This window comes from Bos javanicus, chromosome 11 (genome assembly GCF_032452875.1).
Source record: "Bos javanicus breed banteng chromosome 11, ARS-OSU_banteng_1.0, whole genome shotgun sequence".
NCBI classification, from domain to species: Eukaryota; Metazoa; Chordata; class Mammalia; order Artiodactyla; family Bovidae; genus Bos; species Bos javanicus.
Genome location: NC_083878.1, coordinates 3,607,739 through 3,626,490, shown reverse-complemented (window position 1 = coordinate 3,626,490; position 18,752 = coordinate 3,607,739). Strand labels below are relative to the sequence as shown.

Here is an 18,752-nt window from a genome sequence, read left to right as displayed (position 1 = left end):
AATGTAAAACAGAGGCAATACTATAACAAATTCAATAAAAACTTTAAAAATGGTCCACGTTTAAAAAAATATATTTAAAAATAAAGAGCATGTGGGCATTTCTTACAGTTATAGTTCTCTCTACCTACAGTTCTCTCCACCTTGTCTGCTGTGGATACGAGGTCAGTGGCAACTCCAACAGGCAACCACACTTAGCAGATGCCACTCACCCATTTTCAGTGGCATCTGTGGGCCCAGCCACCACCTGGCACCACTTAAGGCATCGTGGGGGCTACGGGGGAGTCTCTGCTTTGGGATGCTTCTAAAAGGTTGTGTAGATAAGAATTTAGCAGATGTATTCTCTAGTTTTAAAGATTCCATTTCAAAACAGTTTACCCTCCCCCCCAAAAAAAACGTACACAACAAATCTATTTCACAGACTGTATGCAGTTGGCTCAGAGAACATTGATGCTTTTACTTAAGTAAGCTGAGTCCCTATTCTCTAATGATAAATACCTTTTCAGAGTATCTGCTATGTGCCTGGCATTGTGCTTAGGGCTTTCTAAACATTTTCTCATCTCTCTTCACCACAACTCTGCAGGCAAATTCTACTCCTGTTTCTGTTTCTCGGCTGTGTAAATGGAGGCAGAGCTAGTTGTCCCAGCTCATACCAAGGTCAAAAGTGGTAGAGCAGAGTATCAAATCCAAGTTGGTGTGACTGTACCAACTCAGCACCCTGACTAGTTGTCCTGGAAAAGGGATGACTGGTTTATAGAGGCCCCTGCAGCCCCTCCCCCAGCAGATTCTGATGGCATCCCATTTAACAGTCCACAGATGCCCGAGATCCACAATCACAGAGAATGAGGGACCACCATTAGGTCTAGGAGATGACATAGGAGATTTATCCACCCCCAAAGGACTGACCCTAAACCACCAGGACAGACCGGGGCAGACCAGAGTCAACGTTCCTGAGTCTTAAAATGTAGTCCAGAAGGGCATGGTGAAGTTGAGGAACACCAGAGCTTTGCCCTCCTGAAAGATTGAGCGAGTGAGACAGTATTAATAGCCATATTCATTAAGAAGCAAGTGACAATCCCTGACAGAGATGGATAGCCACCAGTGCTCTGCAGCCATCAACAGCCCCAGGAGTGAAATGTGATGAGTGCCCAGCTCCACGCTGGGAACTCCAAAAATATCACAGGCTGCTGCCAATTGCAAACCTGGAGCCCACAGGACTTTCTGACCCTGTGACAGCAAAACTGACTTCCAGCTGCTTGCTTCAGCCTAGACGTGTTAAGTAGCAGACTTCTCTCATTAAAAGTCTCAAATGAGTCAAGGCTTTCCATTTTCCCCAGGCTTGTCAATGATATGTCAAGAAGTGGACCACTCCTTCAGCATCAAAGGAAAAGCTTCCAAGGAAATACAGTGGCCACTCACTGATCCAAGGACAGGAAAGTGTGTTTAAGGGGCAGCAGTGAGCTGGGATGTGCTCCCCTGACCAAGGAGCCACTAAACTATCACTCCACTGGTTTAGTCGTTAAAATTAGGCAGCTACACATTCCAACACTGGGGATCGGGAAACAAAACAACTCAAAACGGCCCACCTAGGGCTTCCCTGGTGGTTCAGAGATAAAGAATCCGCCCACCAATGAGGAAGACACGGTTCAATCCCTGATCCAGGAAGATTTCACGTGCTGGGGAGAAACTAAGCCTGTGCACCTTAACTACTCTGTGCTCCAGAGCCTGGGAGCGCCAACCACTGAGCCCACGTGCCACAACTACTGAAGCCCATGAGCCCTAGAGCCCTGTGCTCTGCAACAAAGACAAGCCACTGAAATGAGAAGCCTGAGCACGGCAACTAAAGAGTAGTCCCTGCTCACCACAACTAGAAAAAAGCCAGTGCAATAACATAAAATAAACAAATAGAATTATATGGCACCCCACTCCAGTACTCTTGTTTGGAAAATCCCATGGACAGAGGAGACTGGTAGGCTGCAGTCCATGGGGTCGCTAAGAGTCGGATACGACTGAGCGACTTCACTTTCACTTTTCACTTCCATGCATTGGAGAAGGAAATGGCAGCCCACTCCAGTGTTCTTGCCTGGAGAATCCCAGGGACGGGGGAGCCTGGTGGGCTGCCGTCTATGGGGTCGCACAGAGTCGGACACGACTGAAGCGACTTAGCAGCAGCAGCACCCTTTTAACTAGGTTTGCTTTAAAAACAAACAGAATGAAACAAAACCACCTAGTAGACAAGAAAAAAACACAGGCAATAAAAAGCTTAACTTAGAAGGTAGAGGGGTTTTTTTATGACTTTTAAAAAATATTTATTTGGCTGTGCTGGGTCTTAGTTGCAGCATGTGGGATCTAGTTCCCTGACGAGGGATCAATGAACCCAGGACCCCTGCACTGGGACGTCAGAGTCTTAGCCCACTGGACCACCAGGGAAGTTCCCAGAAGGTAGAGGTTTTATTTCAAGTTATCCTACAGGCAGTCAGAAAGGGCTATCATTTTTATCTGGGTCACTTCTAAGGAACTTAGCTGGAAAATCAAAACAGCTGCAGCCAAAGAGACAGCCCCGCTGAAAATAGAAGAGTGTGGGGGATGAGACACAAGAAATTTCAGTATTCAGAAAGCTCTGTGAGTTTGAAATTCTCCAGACCAGAGAGGAGATGAAACCACAATGGATTCTGACCATCAAGGTATAAGCCATCCTGAGACCTGCCATGCACAGCAACAGGGTCTGTGTCTTAGAGACACCAAGGTGACCTAAAAGATCCTCCAACCCAAAGGACTCTCTCCCCTCACCAACCCCTGACATCCCCCTAGGCCTTGTGGCAACAACTTGAAGGCTCCCAGAATGTTGACACCAGTTGGAGTTGGGGTCACATCAAGCTGCTGTTTGTCATTTGTAGCCGGTACAGACTTTTCAGACTGGCTAGTTCAACATATGAGTGAGACTCGGGTCAGGTATGTTTTGATGTTATCAGGGGAAGAGCCCACAGAGTACCTGCCACCAAACACCATCTCCCTGTTAAACTTCCTTGTCTCACCTGCAGCATAAAGTCCAGTTGTCAGAGTCCAATTCATTAATCTTTTAAGATTTAATTAGGGGGGAGGGGAGGGGAAAAAATGAAATAAAATAAAATTTAATTAATTAAATAAATTATTTTTGACTGTGCTAGGTCCTCGTTGCTGCATGCAGGCTTTCTCTAGTTGCAGTGTGCGGGCTTCTCATTGCAGTAGCTTCTCCAGTGCAGAGCACAGGCTCAGTAACTGTGGCACATGGGCTTAGTTGTTCCATGGCATATGGAATCTTCCTGGACCAGGGATTGAACCCATGTCCCCTGCATTGGCAGGTGGACTCTTAACTACTGGACACCAGGGAAGTCCCCGTTATTCTATTCAGTTGGCAAATATTCATTGAGCACTTAGTATACATGGTGAGTGGACACTGTCAAGTGAACAGGGCCCTGCTCCCTGAGCTGGCATTTAAATCCAGGGGTCAAGGCCCCCCAGGACAGATGTCTCTTTTAATAGTTTGCCACCATGAACCTGGCCAGAGCACTGTCCTCCCAGCCCTCCAGGGCCCCTGCATCTGCCTGTGCTCCCAATCGGGGGCTCATAGCCCACCACCACACTTACCCAACCCCACCCTTCAGTCAAGGCACCGGCCTGATTCCATCATCAAACTTCGCCCAGCCTCTCCACGAAACAGCCATCTGCCTTCTGCCCCTTCTTAATTCCCATGAAATGAACCAGCCACAACCACAGCTCTCAGTGCTTTTGCTGCCAGGACACACTCTCAGGCTGCACACCATTAGACAGGCTGGCGCCATATGCAATTCCTGGTTGCCTGGCATGTCAACCTTCAATTCCAAAGAACACAGAGAAGCATCGGGCAGAGATGGTGAATTAGTGTATCCAGACCTTGAATCCAGGAGACCTAAAATTCCAAGAGACCTAAAATTATAATATGGATCTGATAAAAGGGGACATATTACATCCATAAAGGGATTGAAAGAGGTGAAATTGGTAGTTTTTGTTATAATGGAAAAATTCGCAGTTCTTTGTGTTAAATTACATATTAAGATATTTTGCTCAGTCTCGCCCTGTGGAAATTAACCACTAATTCAGTTCAGTTCAGTTGCTCAGTCATGTCCGACTCTTTGTGACCCCATGAACCACAGCACGCCAGGCCTCCCTGTCCATCACCACCTCCCCGAGTCCATCCAAACTCGTCAATTTAAGTCAATCCTTCACAAACACAAGACTTTATTTTTAGTAAGCAGCTGCTAACAACACAACTCACCACACAGCACTGTGTCCAGGGCCATCCTGGGGCTGAGAGCTGTGACCTACAGCTTTTCTATGGTATCAGCCTGCAGAGTTGGATTACGGGTTCTGTTTGCAAGTGCACAATGTCTCTTCTGTCTTTATATCCTCCAAGGCACTCAGCACAGGATCCAGAGTTTCCAGTAAGAATTCCTATCCTTCCTCCTTTTATTTTTTTATGAAGAAACAATGATCAAGTACCTAACATGTTCCTTCCTCAAGGAATTGCACTGTCTCATAACTGACAGCCCCTAATCATGCAAGAAACTCTTCTGAAGGGTATATAACAGACTGATATCATTTGAGCATATGGCTGTGCCCTAGGTGTGCTGGATATTGACATGACATGTCCTAAAGCAGTAAGTTGTTTACTTTTAGATCTTCATGCCACAGCAAGGAAAGGCTCACCTCTCCCTCCAATATCTGAAATATTAGCAATACCAGGGGCAGGAGAAGAAAGGTGATTAATGGACTGTGAACTCATTAGTTTGTGGCCCTTTCCCCATGGCCAGGACTCTTGGGGGAGGAACTGGCCCCCCCTGGGTGGAAATTCGGCTGACTGCCTGAGCCCTAAATCCCTATTCAGTTTTAAGGATATAAAAAAGCTGAAGATGACTCTCAAAGGCTGAACTTTCAGGAAAACACGGCACATCTCTTTTCAGAAAGTAATGAATCATTTAAAAATAATAATAAACAATGAGGTGATTAAAATTCCAAGAGACCTAAAATTATAATATGGATCTGATAAAAGGGGACATATTACATCCATAAAGGGATTGAAAGTGGTGAAATTGGTAGTTTTTGTTATAATGGAAAAATTCGCAGTTCCTTGTGTTAAATTACATATTAAGATATTTTCCTCAGTCTTGCCCTATGGAAATTAACCACTAACTCAGTTCAGTTCAGTTACTCAGTCGTGTCCGACTTTTTGTGACCCCATGAACTGCAGCATGCCAGGCCTCCCTGTCCATCACCAACTCCCGGAGTTCACCCTAACTCATGTCCATTGAGTCAGTGATACCATCCAACCATCTCATCCTCTGTCGTCCCCTTCTCTTCCCGCCCTCAATCTTTCCCAGCATCAGGGTCTTTTCCAATGAGTCAGCTCTTCGCATCAGGTGGCCAAAGTACTGGAGTTTCAGCTTCAACATCAGTCCTTCCAATGAACACCCAGGACTGATCTCCTTTATTTTAATTTAAAGCAAATAGACTTATTTCACCATGTTGATAAACATCTAACATTTTCATGGAACAATGAATATATGTGTTTCACAATCAACACAATGTCTTAAAAGCAATTTCAAATCTCAAGTGTGGGTAAATCTTAACAGTTGGCTATGGTTTCATCTCCTAGGGTCTCTTTCTTCTAAGCGGAACACTATAAAATGCAAATGGAATGCAGTCTAATTGTCCAATATTCACATAGAAAATATGAATATAAATCATCATTCTTCTTCCCGTGGTAGAAAGCAAGCAATAAAGGGGTTCCCTGTGGACAACTCTTGAAGAGATGGGAATAACAGACCACCTGACCTGCCTCTTGAGAAATCTGTATGCAGGTCAGGAAGCAACAGTTAGAACTGGACATGGAACAACAGACTGGTTCCAAATAGGAAAAGGAGTACGTCAAGGCTGTATATTGTTACCCTACTTATTTAACTTATATGCAGAGTACATCATGAGAAATGCTGGGCTGGAGGAAGCACAAGCTGGAATCAAGATTGCCGGGAAAAATATCAATAACCTCAGGTATGCAGATGACACCACCCTTATGGCAGAAAGTGAAGAAGAACTAAAGAGCCTCTTGATGAAAGTGAAAGAGGAGAGTGAAAAAGTTGGCTTAAAGCTCAACATTCAGAAAATGAAGATCATGGCCTCCGGTCCCATCACTTCATGGCAAATAGATGGGGAAACAATGGAAACAATGACAGACTTTATTTTCTTGGGCTCCAAAATCACAGCAGATGGTGACTGCAGCCATGAAATTAAAAGACGCTTGCTCCTTAGAAGAAAAGCTATAACAAATCTAGACAGTATATTAAAAAATGGAGACATTACTTTACCAAAAAAGGTCCATCTAGTCAAAGCCATGGTTTTTCCAGTAGTCATATATGGATGTGAGTTGAACCATAAAGAAAGCTGAGCACTGAAGAATTGATGCTTTTGAACTATGGTGCTGGAGAAGACTCTTGAGAGTCCCTTGGACTGTAAGGAGATCAAATCAGTCAATCCTAAAGGAGATCAGTCCTGAATATTCATTGGAAGGACTGATGTTGAAGCTGAAACGCCAATACTTTGGCCACCTGATGTGAACTGACTCATTGGAAAAGACCCTGATGCTGGGAGAGAATGAAGGCAGGAAGAGGAGGGGATGACAGAGGATGAGATGGTTGGATGGCATCACCAACTCGATGGACATGAATTTGAACAAACTCTGGGAGTTGCTGATGGACAGGGAAGCCTGGCATGCTGTAGTCCATGGGATGGTAAAGAGCTGGACACGACTGAGTGAACTGAACTGAGATCTTCCCATGTATCAGGTGAAGGTGTGACTTAAGGGAAGAAGAAGATTGAGTGTAGGTGGGCAATTCTTAAACCTTAAACTGAGATCCTATTGGGGTTCCCTGAATAGGAATTTTGTCTTCTATTCCTTTTGAATTTCCTCCTCACCCCTATTGAGACTCCAAAGCACACACAAGGCATTTAATAAGTGCTTAATTAACCAGAGGACTGTCTCAGAGTAGTATTAATAAGAAATCCAAGGCAAGCCATTATTAGGAGGAGCAGGACTTTGGAGATAATTAAAGTCTCAGCCTCGTAATCTGTAATGTGGCAATACTTTTGGAAGTGCAGCTGCTCCGGCTCCATCTATTGAATTAAACTGAGTTCTCGGGAGCAGGAAGGAGACCTCTGAGAGAACCGCTCTCAGTAAACCATAAACAGGCACCAGTCGGTGCTTCCAAATTAAATTACCGCTTAGAAACAAAGAAGTGATGCCAAGTCTGAGTGATGGGCCTGCAAACTTTAAACACCTAATTCAAGATCACAATGTCTTCCAAGGATAAGGACTTGGTTGCTTTTTCTCCTTAAGCCAGACAGGCAGAACATACCTTAAAATAAGTAAATTTTGGTTTTGTAATACCTAGTTTCTTTCATGCATTTTTCCTTCACCAACACACAAAAAAGTTTAGTTTCTGAAGGTAGAATCAGCCAAATTTTTACAGCCACACCATTTCTGGACTTCAGAACAATACTGTGGAGCAGAACAGATTTCCTAACACCATTTTGCCAGGAGTATTGGACACAAAAACTCTCTCAGAAAATCATCATCTTTTCCTATTACCCGAAATTCACTCCTTTTCTACTTTTTTTTTTAACCCCCCACCTTTTTTTTCCCCCCACACTATACAGCATCTTAGTTCCACAACCAGGGATTGAACCCACACCCCCTGCAGTGGCAGCTCAGCATCTTAACCACCGGACTGCAATGGAATTTCCTTTTTTCCCATATTTTTAAAATTGAGACATAATTATGCTATACAGTAAGTCTTTGTTGTTTATTTATTTTACATATAGTCATGTGTATCTGCTAATCCCAAACTCCTTATTTATCCCTCCCCCACCCTCTCCCTCTTGGTAATCACAAATTTGTTTTCAATGTCTATGAGTCTATTTGTTTTATAAGCAAGTTCATTTGTATCTCTTTTTAGATTCCATATATAAGTGATATCATATGACACTTGTCTTTCTCTGACTTCACTAAGTATGATAGTCTCTAGATCTGTGCATATAAAGTCAACTAATACCTGACAAAGGAGCCAAGAATCCTCGATAGAAAATTTATAGTTTCTTCAAAATATGGTGTTGGGAAAACTGAATATTCACACGTAGAAGAATGAAACTGGACCTCTATCTTATGCCACTCTTCAGATCAACTCTAAACAGATTAAAGGCTTAAACTTAAGTAATTTAAACATTTTGAAACTGTAAAACTACTAGGAGAAAACATAGGGGAAAAGCCCCTTGATACAGGTTTTGGCAACAATTTTTTGGGGTAGGACACCAAGAGAGCAAGCAACAAAAGCAAAAATAAATAAGTGGGGCTATACCAAACTAAAAATTGTCTCCACAGAGAAAGAAACTATCAGTAAAACAAAAGGCAACCTACAGAATGGAAGTATTTAAATAGTATTAAATAGATATTTACCAACCTTTTATCTTAGGAGGAGTTAACACAGAAAATGTAAAGGAACTCAAACAACTTACTAGCAAAAACACAAACAATCCAATTAAAATGGGCAAACGACTTGGATATTTTTCCAGAGAAGACATACAAACGGTCAACACATACATGAAAAGGTGCTCAACATCACTAATTACCAGGGAAAAACAAATCAATACAAGATATCACCACAAACCTGTTAGAATGGCTATTATAAAAAGATAACAGTGTTGGTGAGAATGTAGAGAAAAGGCAACGTTTGTGCACTGTTGCTGGGAAATGTAAACTTGTGAAGCCACTACAAAAAACAGGATGGAGGTTCCTCAAGAAACTGAAAATAGAACTATCATATGATCCAGCAATCCCACTTCTGGGTATATAACCAAACAAAATGAAATTACTGTCTTAAAATGACATCTGTACTCCCATGTTCATAGCAGCATTATTTACAACAGTCATAACATGGAAATAACCTAATTATCCACTGACAGATGAATGAATTTAGAAAATGTGATTTTATATTTTATTTTTTATGGGTATAAAAATTTAAAACATCTATCTATACAATATTAATCAGTCATGAGATAGAAGGAATCTTGAGGGCAGCTAAGTGAAATAAATTAGAAAGACAAAATGCTATTATGATCTCACTTATATGTGAAAACAAAAAAAGCCAAAGTTGTAGAAAAAGGAAGTAGAATAGTTGTTGTCAGCGGCTGGGGTGAGAGAAATGGAGAGAAATTGGTCAAAGGGTACAAATTTCTAGTTATTAGATGAATAAATCCTGGAGATCTAATGTACAGTGTGGTGACTATATTTAACAATACTGTATTATACATTTGAAGGTTGCTAAGAGGATATTGAATGCTCTTAAAACACAAAAAATGTAATTATGTGAGGTGATAGATGCTTTAACTAAGCTTATTATGATAATCATTTCACAATATATGTGTATCACATCATCATACTGTACATCTTAAACTTTTACAATACTATATGTCAGTTGTATCTCAATAAAGCTTGGTGTAATAAAAGAAACTCCTAGGCAACCAGGCAAAAAGACAAGTCACTTATGAAAGAAAAAAAATCAAGCTGGCCTTGGAGTTCTTCTCTGCAGCATGATCTATGAGAAGATACTGTAGCACAACCCGTAACACACAGAAGACAAACAAAATGTGAGCCAGAACTTTCCATCCAGCCAAGATGTCTTAAGTATAAAGAGGTAGAAAAGAACATTTGGAAACACTGGGGATATTTTTTCTCTGATTCCCTCCTTGGAGAAACTATTAGAAGATAAACTTTAGCCAACCAAGGGATGGCTTGGGAAACCAAAGCAGATGGACTGCAAGTCAGAACTAAATGTACTTAATAGAAGAATTAAAACAAACATGAGAATTGGAATGACAGAAGTAAAGGTAAACAAATTCAGTCTTTAAGTTGCTTACCTGGGGGTAATAACAGTAAAGAGTAACCCACAGGATGATGGTTATGACAATAACAAGTTATAAATTATTGACTGGTTAACTATGTGCCAGGTACTGCTTAAAACACTGTGTGTGCGTGTATATATACACACAGTGTTTCATACAGTGTGTATACACACACACACACACACACATATAAATATATTCCTAACAACCCATAAGGTAAACATCATCGTGCGTGCTGCATGCTCAGTCACTTCAGTCATGTCTGACTCTGTGCCACCCCATGGACTGTAGCCCGCCAGGCTCCTCTGCCCATGGGATTCTCCAGGCAAGGATACTGGAGTGGGTTGCCATGCCCTCCTCCAGGGGATCTTCCCAGGGATTGAACCCAAGTCTCTTATGCCGCCTGCAATGGCAGGTGGCTTCTTTGCCACTAGTGCCATGAGGACAGCCCCAAACATCATCATCTCCATTCATAAATAAGAAAGCCAAAGATCGGATTAGTTAAGTACCTTAACTAAGATCACACAGCTAAGCGATAAATCCAAACCTAGGTCTGGCTCCAAAGTCTGGGCCTTTAATTTTACTGCATTTGAGTTCCCTGAACATAGTACAACACTTTATTTCTCTCCGCCTCCTCATCATTTAACACAAATAATATAATATAGAGCAGTATGCTCCTCAGGTGGCACAGGGGTAAAGAATCCACCTGCCAATGCAGGAGATGCAAAAGATGTGGTTTGCTCCCTGGGTCGGGAAGATCCCCTGGAGAAGGAAATGGCAACCCACTCCAGTATTCTTGCCTGGAGAATCCCATGGACAGAGGAGCATGGTGGGCTACAGTCCATAGGGTCATAAAGAGTTGGACATGACTGAGCAACTGAGCACATGGCACATAAACAGTAATATAATATAGTATAATAATAATTTATTAGTCCCATTTTATAGATGAGAAAAGGAAGCAGAAAGGTTAAATAACTTTCCCAAAGTTACACAGCTACTTAAGTGATGATGCAGCTAGTGTCGCTCTAGAGCAATACAATCCAATACTAATTCAATAGGTGAACCACATATATAATTTCTCATTTTCTAGCAGCCACAATTAAGTTAGAAAGAACTTAATTTTATCAATAATATTTGATGCAATGCATATTTTTATGTTACCAGTTTGACATTTAATCTATATTAAATAGATTTTGTGATAATTCACATTTTTTCATGTGGTAATTTGCATTTTTCCCCACTCAGTCTTTGAGATTCTAGGTGCATTTTTCACTTACAGCGCATCACCTTTTTTTTTTTTTGCCACTCGGTGCAGTTTGTGGGATTTCAGTTCCTGGAGCAGAGATTGAACTGGGCCCCCCAGCAGTGAAAGCGCAGAATCCTAATCACTGAACCATCAGGGGATTCCTTACAACACATCTCAAATTGGATTCACACTTCAACGCTCACTAGCCACATGTGGTTGGTGGCTCCCATACTGAACAGAGCAGAACCAGACCTGTATGTGTCACCAATTTAATAGCATGCCAACTCTCCATTTTCCATTCTCCAACACTGATTCCTGAAATGTTATTTTATAGAATAAAAAATAGCAACTGGATATATTATCTTCCTTCAGAGAAAGCCCATCCTGGGGTTAAGGTTTCACCTCTATAAAAGGTCATATTTATGCTTATCATTCAGTTCAGTTCAGTCGCTCAGTTGTGTCCAACTCTTTGCTACCCAAAGACTGCAGCATGCCAGGCTTCCCTGTCCATCACCAACTCCCAGAGTTTGCTCAAACTCATGTCCATTGCGTCAGTGATGCCATCCAACCATCTCATTCTCTGTCATCCCCTTCCCCTCCTGCCTTCAATCTTTCCCAGCATCAGAGTCTCTTCCAAGAGTCACTTCTTCGCATCAGGTAGCCAAAGTATTGGAGCTTCAGCATCAGCATCAGTCCATCCAGTGAATATTCAGGACTCAATTCCTTTAGGATTGACTGATTTGATCTCCTTGCAGTCCAAGGGACTCTCAAGAGTCTTCTCCAACACATGTTCAAAAGTATCAGTTCTTTGGCACTCAGCTTTCTTTATGGTTCAATTCTCACATCCAAACATGACTACTGGAAAAACCATAGCTTTGACTAGACAGACCTTTGCTGGTAAAGTAATGGCTCTACTTTTTAATATGCTGTCTAGGTTGGTCATAGCTTTTCTTCCAAGAAGCAAGCGTCTTTTAATTTCACAGCTGCAGTCACCACCTACAGTGATTTTGGAGCCCAAGAAAATAAAGTCTGTCACTGTTTCCATTGTTTCCCCATCTATTTGCCATGAAGTGATGGGACTGGATGCCATGATCTTAGTTTTTTGAATGTTGAGTTTTAAGCCAGCTTTTTCACTTTCATCAAGAGGCTCTTCAGTTCCTCTTTGCTTTCTGCCATAAGGGTGGTGTCATCAGCATATCTGAGATTATTGCTATTTCTCCCAGCAATCTTGATTCCAGCTTTGCTTCATCCAGTCTAGCATCTCACACGATGTACTCTACATGTAAGTTAAATAAGCAAGGTGACAATACACAGCCTTGGCATACTCCTTTCCATGTTCCATGTCCAGTCCTAACTGTTGCTTCTTGACCTGCATACAGGTTTCTCAGGAGGCGGGTAAGGTGGTCTGGTATTTCCATCTCTTTAAGAATTTTCCAGTTTGTTGTGACCCACGCAGTCAATGAAACAGAAGTAGATGTTTTTCTGAAACTCTCTTGCCTTTTGTATGATCTAACAGATGTTGGCAATTTAATCTCTGGTTCATCTGCCTTTTCTAAATCCAACTTGAACATCTGGAAGTTCTTGGTTCATGTCCTGTTGAAGCCTGGCTTGGAGAATTTTGAGCATTACTTTGCTAGCATGTGAGATGAGTGCAATTGTGTGGTAGTTTGAACATTCTTTGGCATTGTCTTTCTTTGGGATTGGAATGAAAACTGACCTTTTCCAGTCCTGTGGCCACTGCTGAGTTTTCCAGATTTGCTGGCATACTGAGTGCAGCACTTTCACAGCATCATCTTTTAGGATTTAAAATAGCTCAACTGAATTCCATCACCTCCACTAGCTTTGTTCATAGTGATGCTTCCTAAGGCCCATTTTACTTCTCAGTCCAGGTTGTCTGGCTCTAGGTGAGTGATCACACTATGGTGGTTATCTGGGTCATGAAGATCTTTTTTGTATAGTTCTTCTGTGTAGTCCTGCCACCCCTTTGTAATATCTTCTGCTTCTGTTAGGTCCATACTGTTTCTGTCCTTTATTGTGCCCATCTTTGCATGAAATGTTCCCTTGGTATCTCTAATTTTCTTGAAGAGATCTCTAGTCTTTCCCATTCTATTGTTTTCCTCTATGTGTATTGTTGGATCATATTTTTTATGTTTATCTGTTCTCCCTGTATTTTTCTCTTCCCCATCTCCTTCCTCCACATTGACGCAGGTATCAGGAACACAGCAAAGTTGCCCCAAAAAAGGCAGAGCAGAAAGATGAAATAGCCTGCAAGACATTCTGGCTTTTTCTATTGAAGCCTAACCCCATCCCCCACCCCCTGAGGAGAGGTGCTGGGGTTTACAAAGCAGGTAGCTTTAAGAAGCAATAGGAAGAAAAGCAGTATCCCAGATTAGAAGGAGATTCCCCTTGGCTTGGGGAAGAAGAGAAGAGCATCCTGGGATAAGGTGAGAACTGGCTCTGAGTCTCTCTCTGCAGCACCCTGGGACGAAGGCCCAGGGTGAACGGTTGGGGGTTAAAGTCTACAAAGGACTCCCACATCCAAAGCCACCATGCACAGGAGCAGCAGAGAACTGCTCAGCATGGAGTGACCATAAGATGGGCACAGGGGATATTTATAGGGCAATTTGCAGGAACAGATGTCCAACTACTAGAGTTACCTCCTGATGGCTTAGCACAGCCGAGGATCTCCAAGCTATGGGAAAAGCTCAGGAGTCATGCCTGGGAATGACTTTCCCCTAATCTTCTGTGATAGTAGGGCACTGGAATCAAACATTAAACTGAATTCTAGAAACCAAAGAAAGTGGCCAGCCTTGGACTCGCACCCTATACACACACAAAGAGAGAATGGAATATTATTCGGCCTTTAAACGGAAGGAAATTCTGACACATGCTATAACATGGATGAGCCCTGAGGACATGTGCTAAGTAAAATTTGCCAGTCACAAAATGACACATGCTGTGTGATTCCAATTACCCAGAGCAGTCAGATTCAGAGACAGGAAGCAGAATGGCAAATGTTGGGGGCAGAGCTGTGGAGATGGAGAAATGGAGAGTTTTTTTTAATGGGTACAGAGTTTCAGTTTTCCAAGAGGGACAAAGTTCTGGAGATGGTTGCACAACACAGTGAAGGTACTTGACACTCCTGAGTTTAGAGAATGTACTTAACACTTTAAAAATGGTTCAGATGATAAATTTTTTTTTGGCTGTGCCACTTGGCATATGAAATCTTAGTTCCCCGACCTGGGATCAAACCCATGCCCCCTGCAGCATGGTGTCTTAACTACTGGACTGTCAGGGAAGTCCTTAAGATGACAAATTTTATGTACATTTTACAACAGTTTTTAAAAACTATTATCTTGACTATAGAGGTTTATAGCCTTGATGTAGCGCATGGGGTGAGGGGAACTCACACTCTGGAAACCTCAAAGTCAGAAACAGCAGGACATTTTTTTCAGTTGCCGGTTCGCTTCTCTGAGCACTGCTCCTCCTACCCCGCACTTGACAGTATGTCTTTTCTAGGTAACAGAAGGCGGAATTATCTCCAGAGGAGACTAGAGAGGGCCTTGAAGAAGCTCAACTGATAAATGCTTGAGACAGATGATGGAGAGACAGGGAGGGGAAACTGATCAGGGCAAGATTGGAGAACTGCCTCTGAGCCTGAGTGAGGCTGAAAAGCACACATTTTCCAAACCAAAACCATCTAAAGGATTTCTGGGCAGTTTTTTTTTTTTTTTTTTTTTTGAGTAGGAGAGGTAGGTTCTGAAATGCTGGCATTTCTAGGACACTGTGATGGATTGAAGGGACAAGATCACATATTTAGGATTTGGGATTCTCTCCCTAGTTCAGAACATGTGATCACTGAAATGGCATTAGAATGGCAGGCCACGCCCTGAGGACCTCATTCTAAGAAAAATGTTTTTATCTGTAATTTGATTTGTATGCTTCAAGGTAATTGGAAAGAGGGTAGTTGTTGAAAATGTAAGCTATGCAGACAGAGACGCTTCCCTTTATAACAAGTTGCCAAGGAACACATAGGCCTGAATTAAACCCCATTTATGGTCACTGGTGTGCCTTGGGGAGCTGGTGACATCTCACATTCTTTACCTTGACTGATTCATTGCCCGCTAGATTTAATCTTAAGAATTACTTTCAAAGGCATACATCCTAAATTAATGTTTTTCTTAGATTAGCAACAATTTTGCTTACCAACTGACATTTTCTCAAATCCCCTGGAGATGTCCACCTCACCATCAGAGCAAAGGTGTAAGTGACCCAAAGCAGTGACCCTGATGACCTCAACTGGAACCTCTCCCCTGCTCTGGGGCGACCCAGAATCTGAACTCACAAAGTGTGTGTCAACCCCTGAGCTGCGAATGCAAGTGGCTCCAACGCAGTCCTTCTCTCTGGAGCCTCTGCAACACTGTTATGTAAACAGAGGGAACTTGCAAACATGTGTACCCTGCACTTCTTCCCCAGCCCCAAACTACCCCCAAAGAATAGTTCCTGGCTGTTTGAAGCTAGAAATCTTTCTGATGATTATCACAAATTAGCAGGAAGATAGGGGTCGGGATAGGCTTTCTCAGACTTCCAATGCCCTCTGTGCTGGGTCATCTCACATTCCCACAGGAGCTGCCTTCCCTGCTCCGCTCCTCTTGGTGGTGTTTACTCAGTGTATTTCCAGCTTAGCAATCTGATCAGCTCCCCAAAGAAACTCCCATCTGCTGCTTTCGGAGGAAGCTTGTAGAACTGGATTCCTCAATCACAGTACTATTTCTCACTTATTTCCTGAGCTTGTTCTCAATGCCTATTAAACTCTCTGATCACATCTTTTGAATGAAAGAGGAAGTTCATTCAGCCTCCAGAGTTTCCTATATGCCCTTGGCCCTCACAAGAGGCAGGATCATCCAGCATGTACATCTAGAAGCACTGCCAGCCCTGACGGGGAGGCAGCAGAAAACCCACAAGAAGTGCGGGCATCCTCATTATAGCTTCCAGATAACCCGGGCCAGAGCAGCTCTGCCTATCCAAGAATGAAGACTGCACTGACACACCTGGGGCCATGTCTCTAGAAGTTTCCCAAGCTAGGAAACACATCTCACTGAGGCTACTTCCTCAGGTAATACACTTATGCCTGGTTGCCAGGCTGCCAAATGCTCCATTAACATCTATGAACTCTGCCCTGTACCACATGAATAATACAAAAGATACGGTTAGTCTCTCTCCCTTGTGCTTTATTTTTCAAGGCTAGGGATCATCTGGAGTTATTAAGACATAAAGTACACACTTCTTTTTGACCCCAGATACCTGGAGGGAGTTTTCCTTTCAGTTTCCTTGAATTCCAAGTAATCACACTGTCACCATCCTTAATGGGAAAGGCAGGAAATTCTACACACTCTGTTCTCTCTGCAAATGCATGGAATCTGAAATAGGAAGAGATTTGCCACATTAGGCTAGTAAGTGCACATGCCTATTCATTCTCCCAGGGCTGTGAATTTGCTCTTCTGTGGTGCTAAGTATCTTCCAAGTGTTCACTGCTTTCCCCTGTACCTTGTCAATTCCCACAAACAAAAGACAGGAAGGCAGAACAGAACAGAGAATTGAGAAGCTATTGGGATTTTAACTGATGACTCTTCTGTTCATTAGAGGACACTTAGCTCAACCAAATGGTATTTACTGATCCTGGAAAAATGATACCCTGTGCTGAGATTTATTCTTTTGTTCCCAGGGTTCCATCCTGTCAACAGTTTTGATAGCCAAGAAGCTAATGAGGGGCCAGACAGTGCCCATAGTCCTGAGGGCTCAGTGTTGAAATTTGGTGATAACAGGCACCATTGGCTTATCTGATGGGCTGCTGATGGGCTTCAGTCAGCTTTAACTCAGCAAACACACACTGCCCCCAGGACCTGAGCATAAGGACTAATGAAAAGAATTCAGTGTGGGCGAGTTTTTAAGGCCTGACTTCTCTAAGTGAGGTCCTAGGAGCAGCAGCAGCACCTGGGAGCTGGCTAGGGATGCACATTCCTGGGCCCCACCTGGATTCATTGAGTCAGAACTTGCACTTTAACAAGGTCCCTGGGGCAGTTCCATGTAGCTTAAAGCTCAAAAAGCACCTGTGTACCAATGTTCATGGTGCACTATTTACCCTAGCCAAGACATGGAAGCAACCTAGGTGTCCATCAATAGATGCATGAATAAAGAAGATGTGGTACATATATACAATGGAATATTATTCAGCCATAGAAAGAATGAAACAATGCCATTCGCAGCACCATGGATGGACCTAGAGGTTATCATATGAAATGAAATAAATCAGAAAGACAAACATTGTATGATACCACTTATAGGCAAAGCATAAAGGGAAAGATATACCCAACTGAATGCAGAGTTCCAAAGAATAGCAAGGAGAGAAAAAAAGACTTAAGTGAACAATGAAGAGAAACAGAGGAAAACAATAGAACTGGAAACACTGGAGATCTCTTCAAGAAAATATCAAGAGATATCAAGGGAACATTTCATGCAAAGATGGGCACAATAAAGGACAGAAATGGTATGAACCTAACAGAAGCAGAAGATACTAAGAAGAGGTGGCAAGAATACACAAAATTGTACAAAAAAAGGTCTTAATGACCTAGATAACCATGATGGTTTGATCACTCAATGAGAGCCAGACATCCTGGACTGTAAGTCAAGTGGGCCTTAGGAAGCATTGCTGTTGTTTACTCACCAAGTTGTGTCCGATTCTTTGCAACCCCATGGACTGCAGCATGCCAGGCTTCCCTGTCTCCCACCATCTCCCAGACTTTGCCCAAGTTCATGTCCATTGCATTGGTGATGCCATCCAAACATCTAATCCCCTGCCGCCCTCTTCTCCTTCTGCCTTCAATCTTTCCCAACATCGAGATCTTTTCCAGTGAGTCAGCTCTTCACATCAGCTGGCCAAAGTATTAGAGCTTCTACTTCAGCATCAATCCTTCCAGTGAATATTCAGAGTTGATTTCCTTTAAGATTCACCGGTCTGACCTCCTTGCTGCCCAAGGGATTCTCAACAGTCTTCTCCAACACCACAGTTCAAAAGTGACAATTCTTCAGCATTCTGACTTCTTTATGGTCCAGTTCTCACAACCATCAGTTCAGTTCAGTTCAGTTGCTCACTCGTGTCTGATTCTTTGTGACCCCATGGACCACAGCACGCCAGGCTTCCCTGTCCATCGCCAATTCCCGGAGCTTACTCAAATTCATGTCCATTGAGTTGGTGATGCCATCCAACCATCTCATCCTCTGTCATCTTCTTCTCTTCCTGCCTTCAATCTTTTCCAGCATCAGGGTCTTTTCCAATGAATCAGTCCTTCGCATCAGGTGGCCAAAGTATTGGAGTTTCAGCTTCAGCATCAGTCCTTCCAATGAATATTCAGGACTGATCTCCTTTAGGATGGACTGGTTGGATCTCTTGCAGTTCAAGAGACTCTCAAGACTCTTCTCCAACACCACAGTTCAAAAGCATCAATTCTTCAGTGCTCAGCTTTCTTTATGGTTCAACTCT

The 18,752-nt window shown here is 42.7% G+C and overlaps 1 protein-coding gene across 12 annotated transcripts in view; it reads right to left on the bottom strand.

The window, feature by feature from the left end:
* VWA3B (von Willebrand factor A domain containing 3B) overlaps positions 1–18,752 on the bottom strand; it is a 178,212-nt gene that overhangs the window by 123,920 nt on the left and 35,540 nt on the right. For 10 of the 12 annotated variants that reach the window (XM_061431599.1, XM_061431598.1, XM_061431592.1 and 7 more), the window contains one exon: positions 16,517–16,632. The exons of the other annotated variants lie outside the window; for them this stretch is intronic. In XM_061431599.1, the coding sequence (XP_061287583.1) occupies positions 16,517–16,632 (116 nt within the window). The remainder of the gene's footprint in view (positions 1–16,516; positions 16,633–18,752) is intronic. 12 annotated transcript variants of the gene reach the window in all.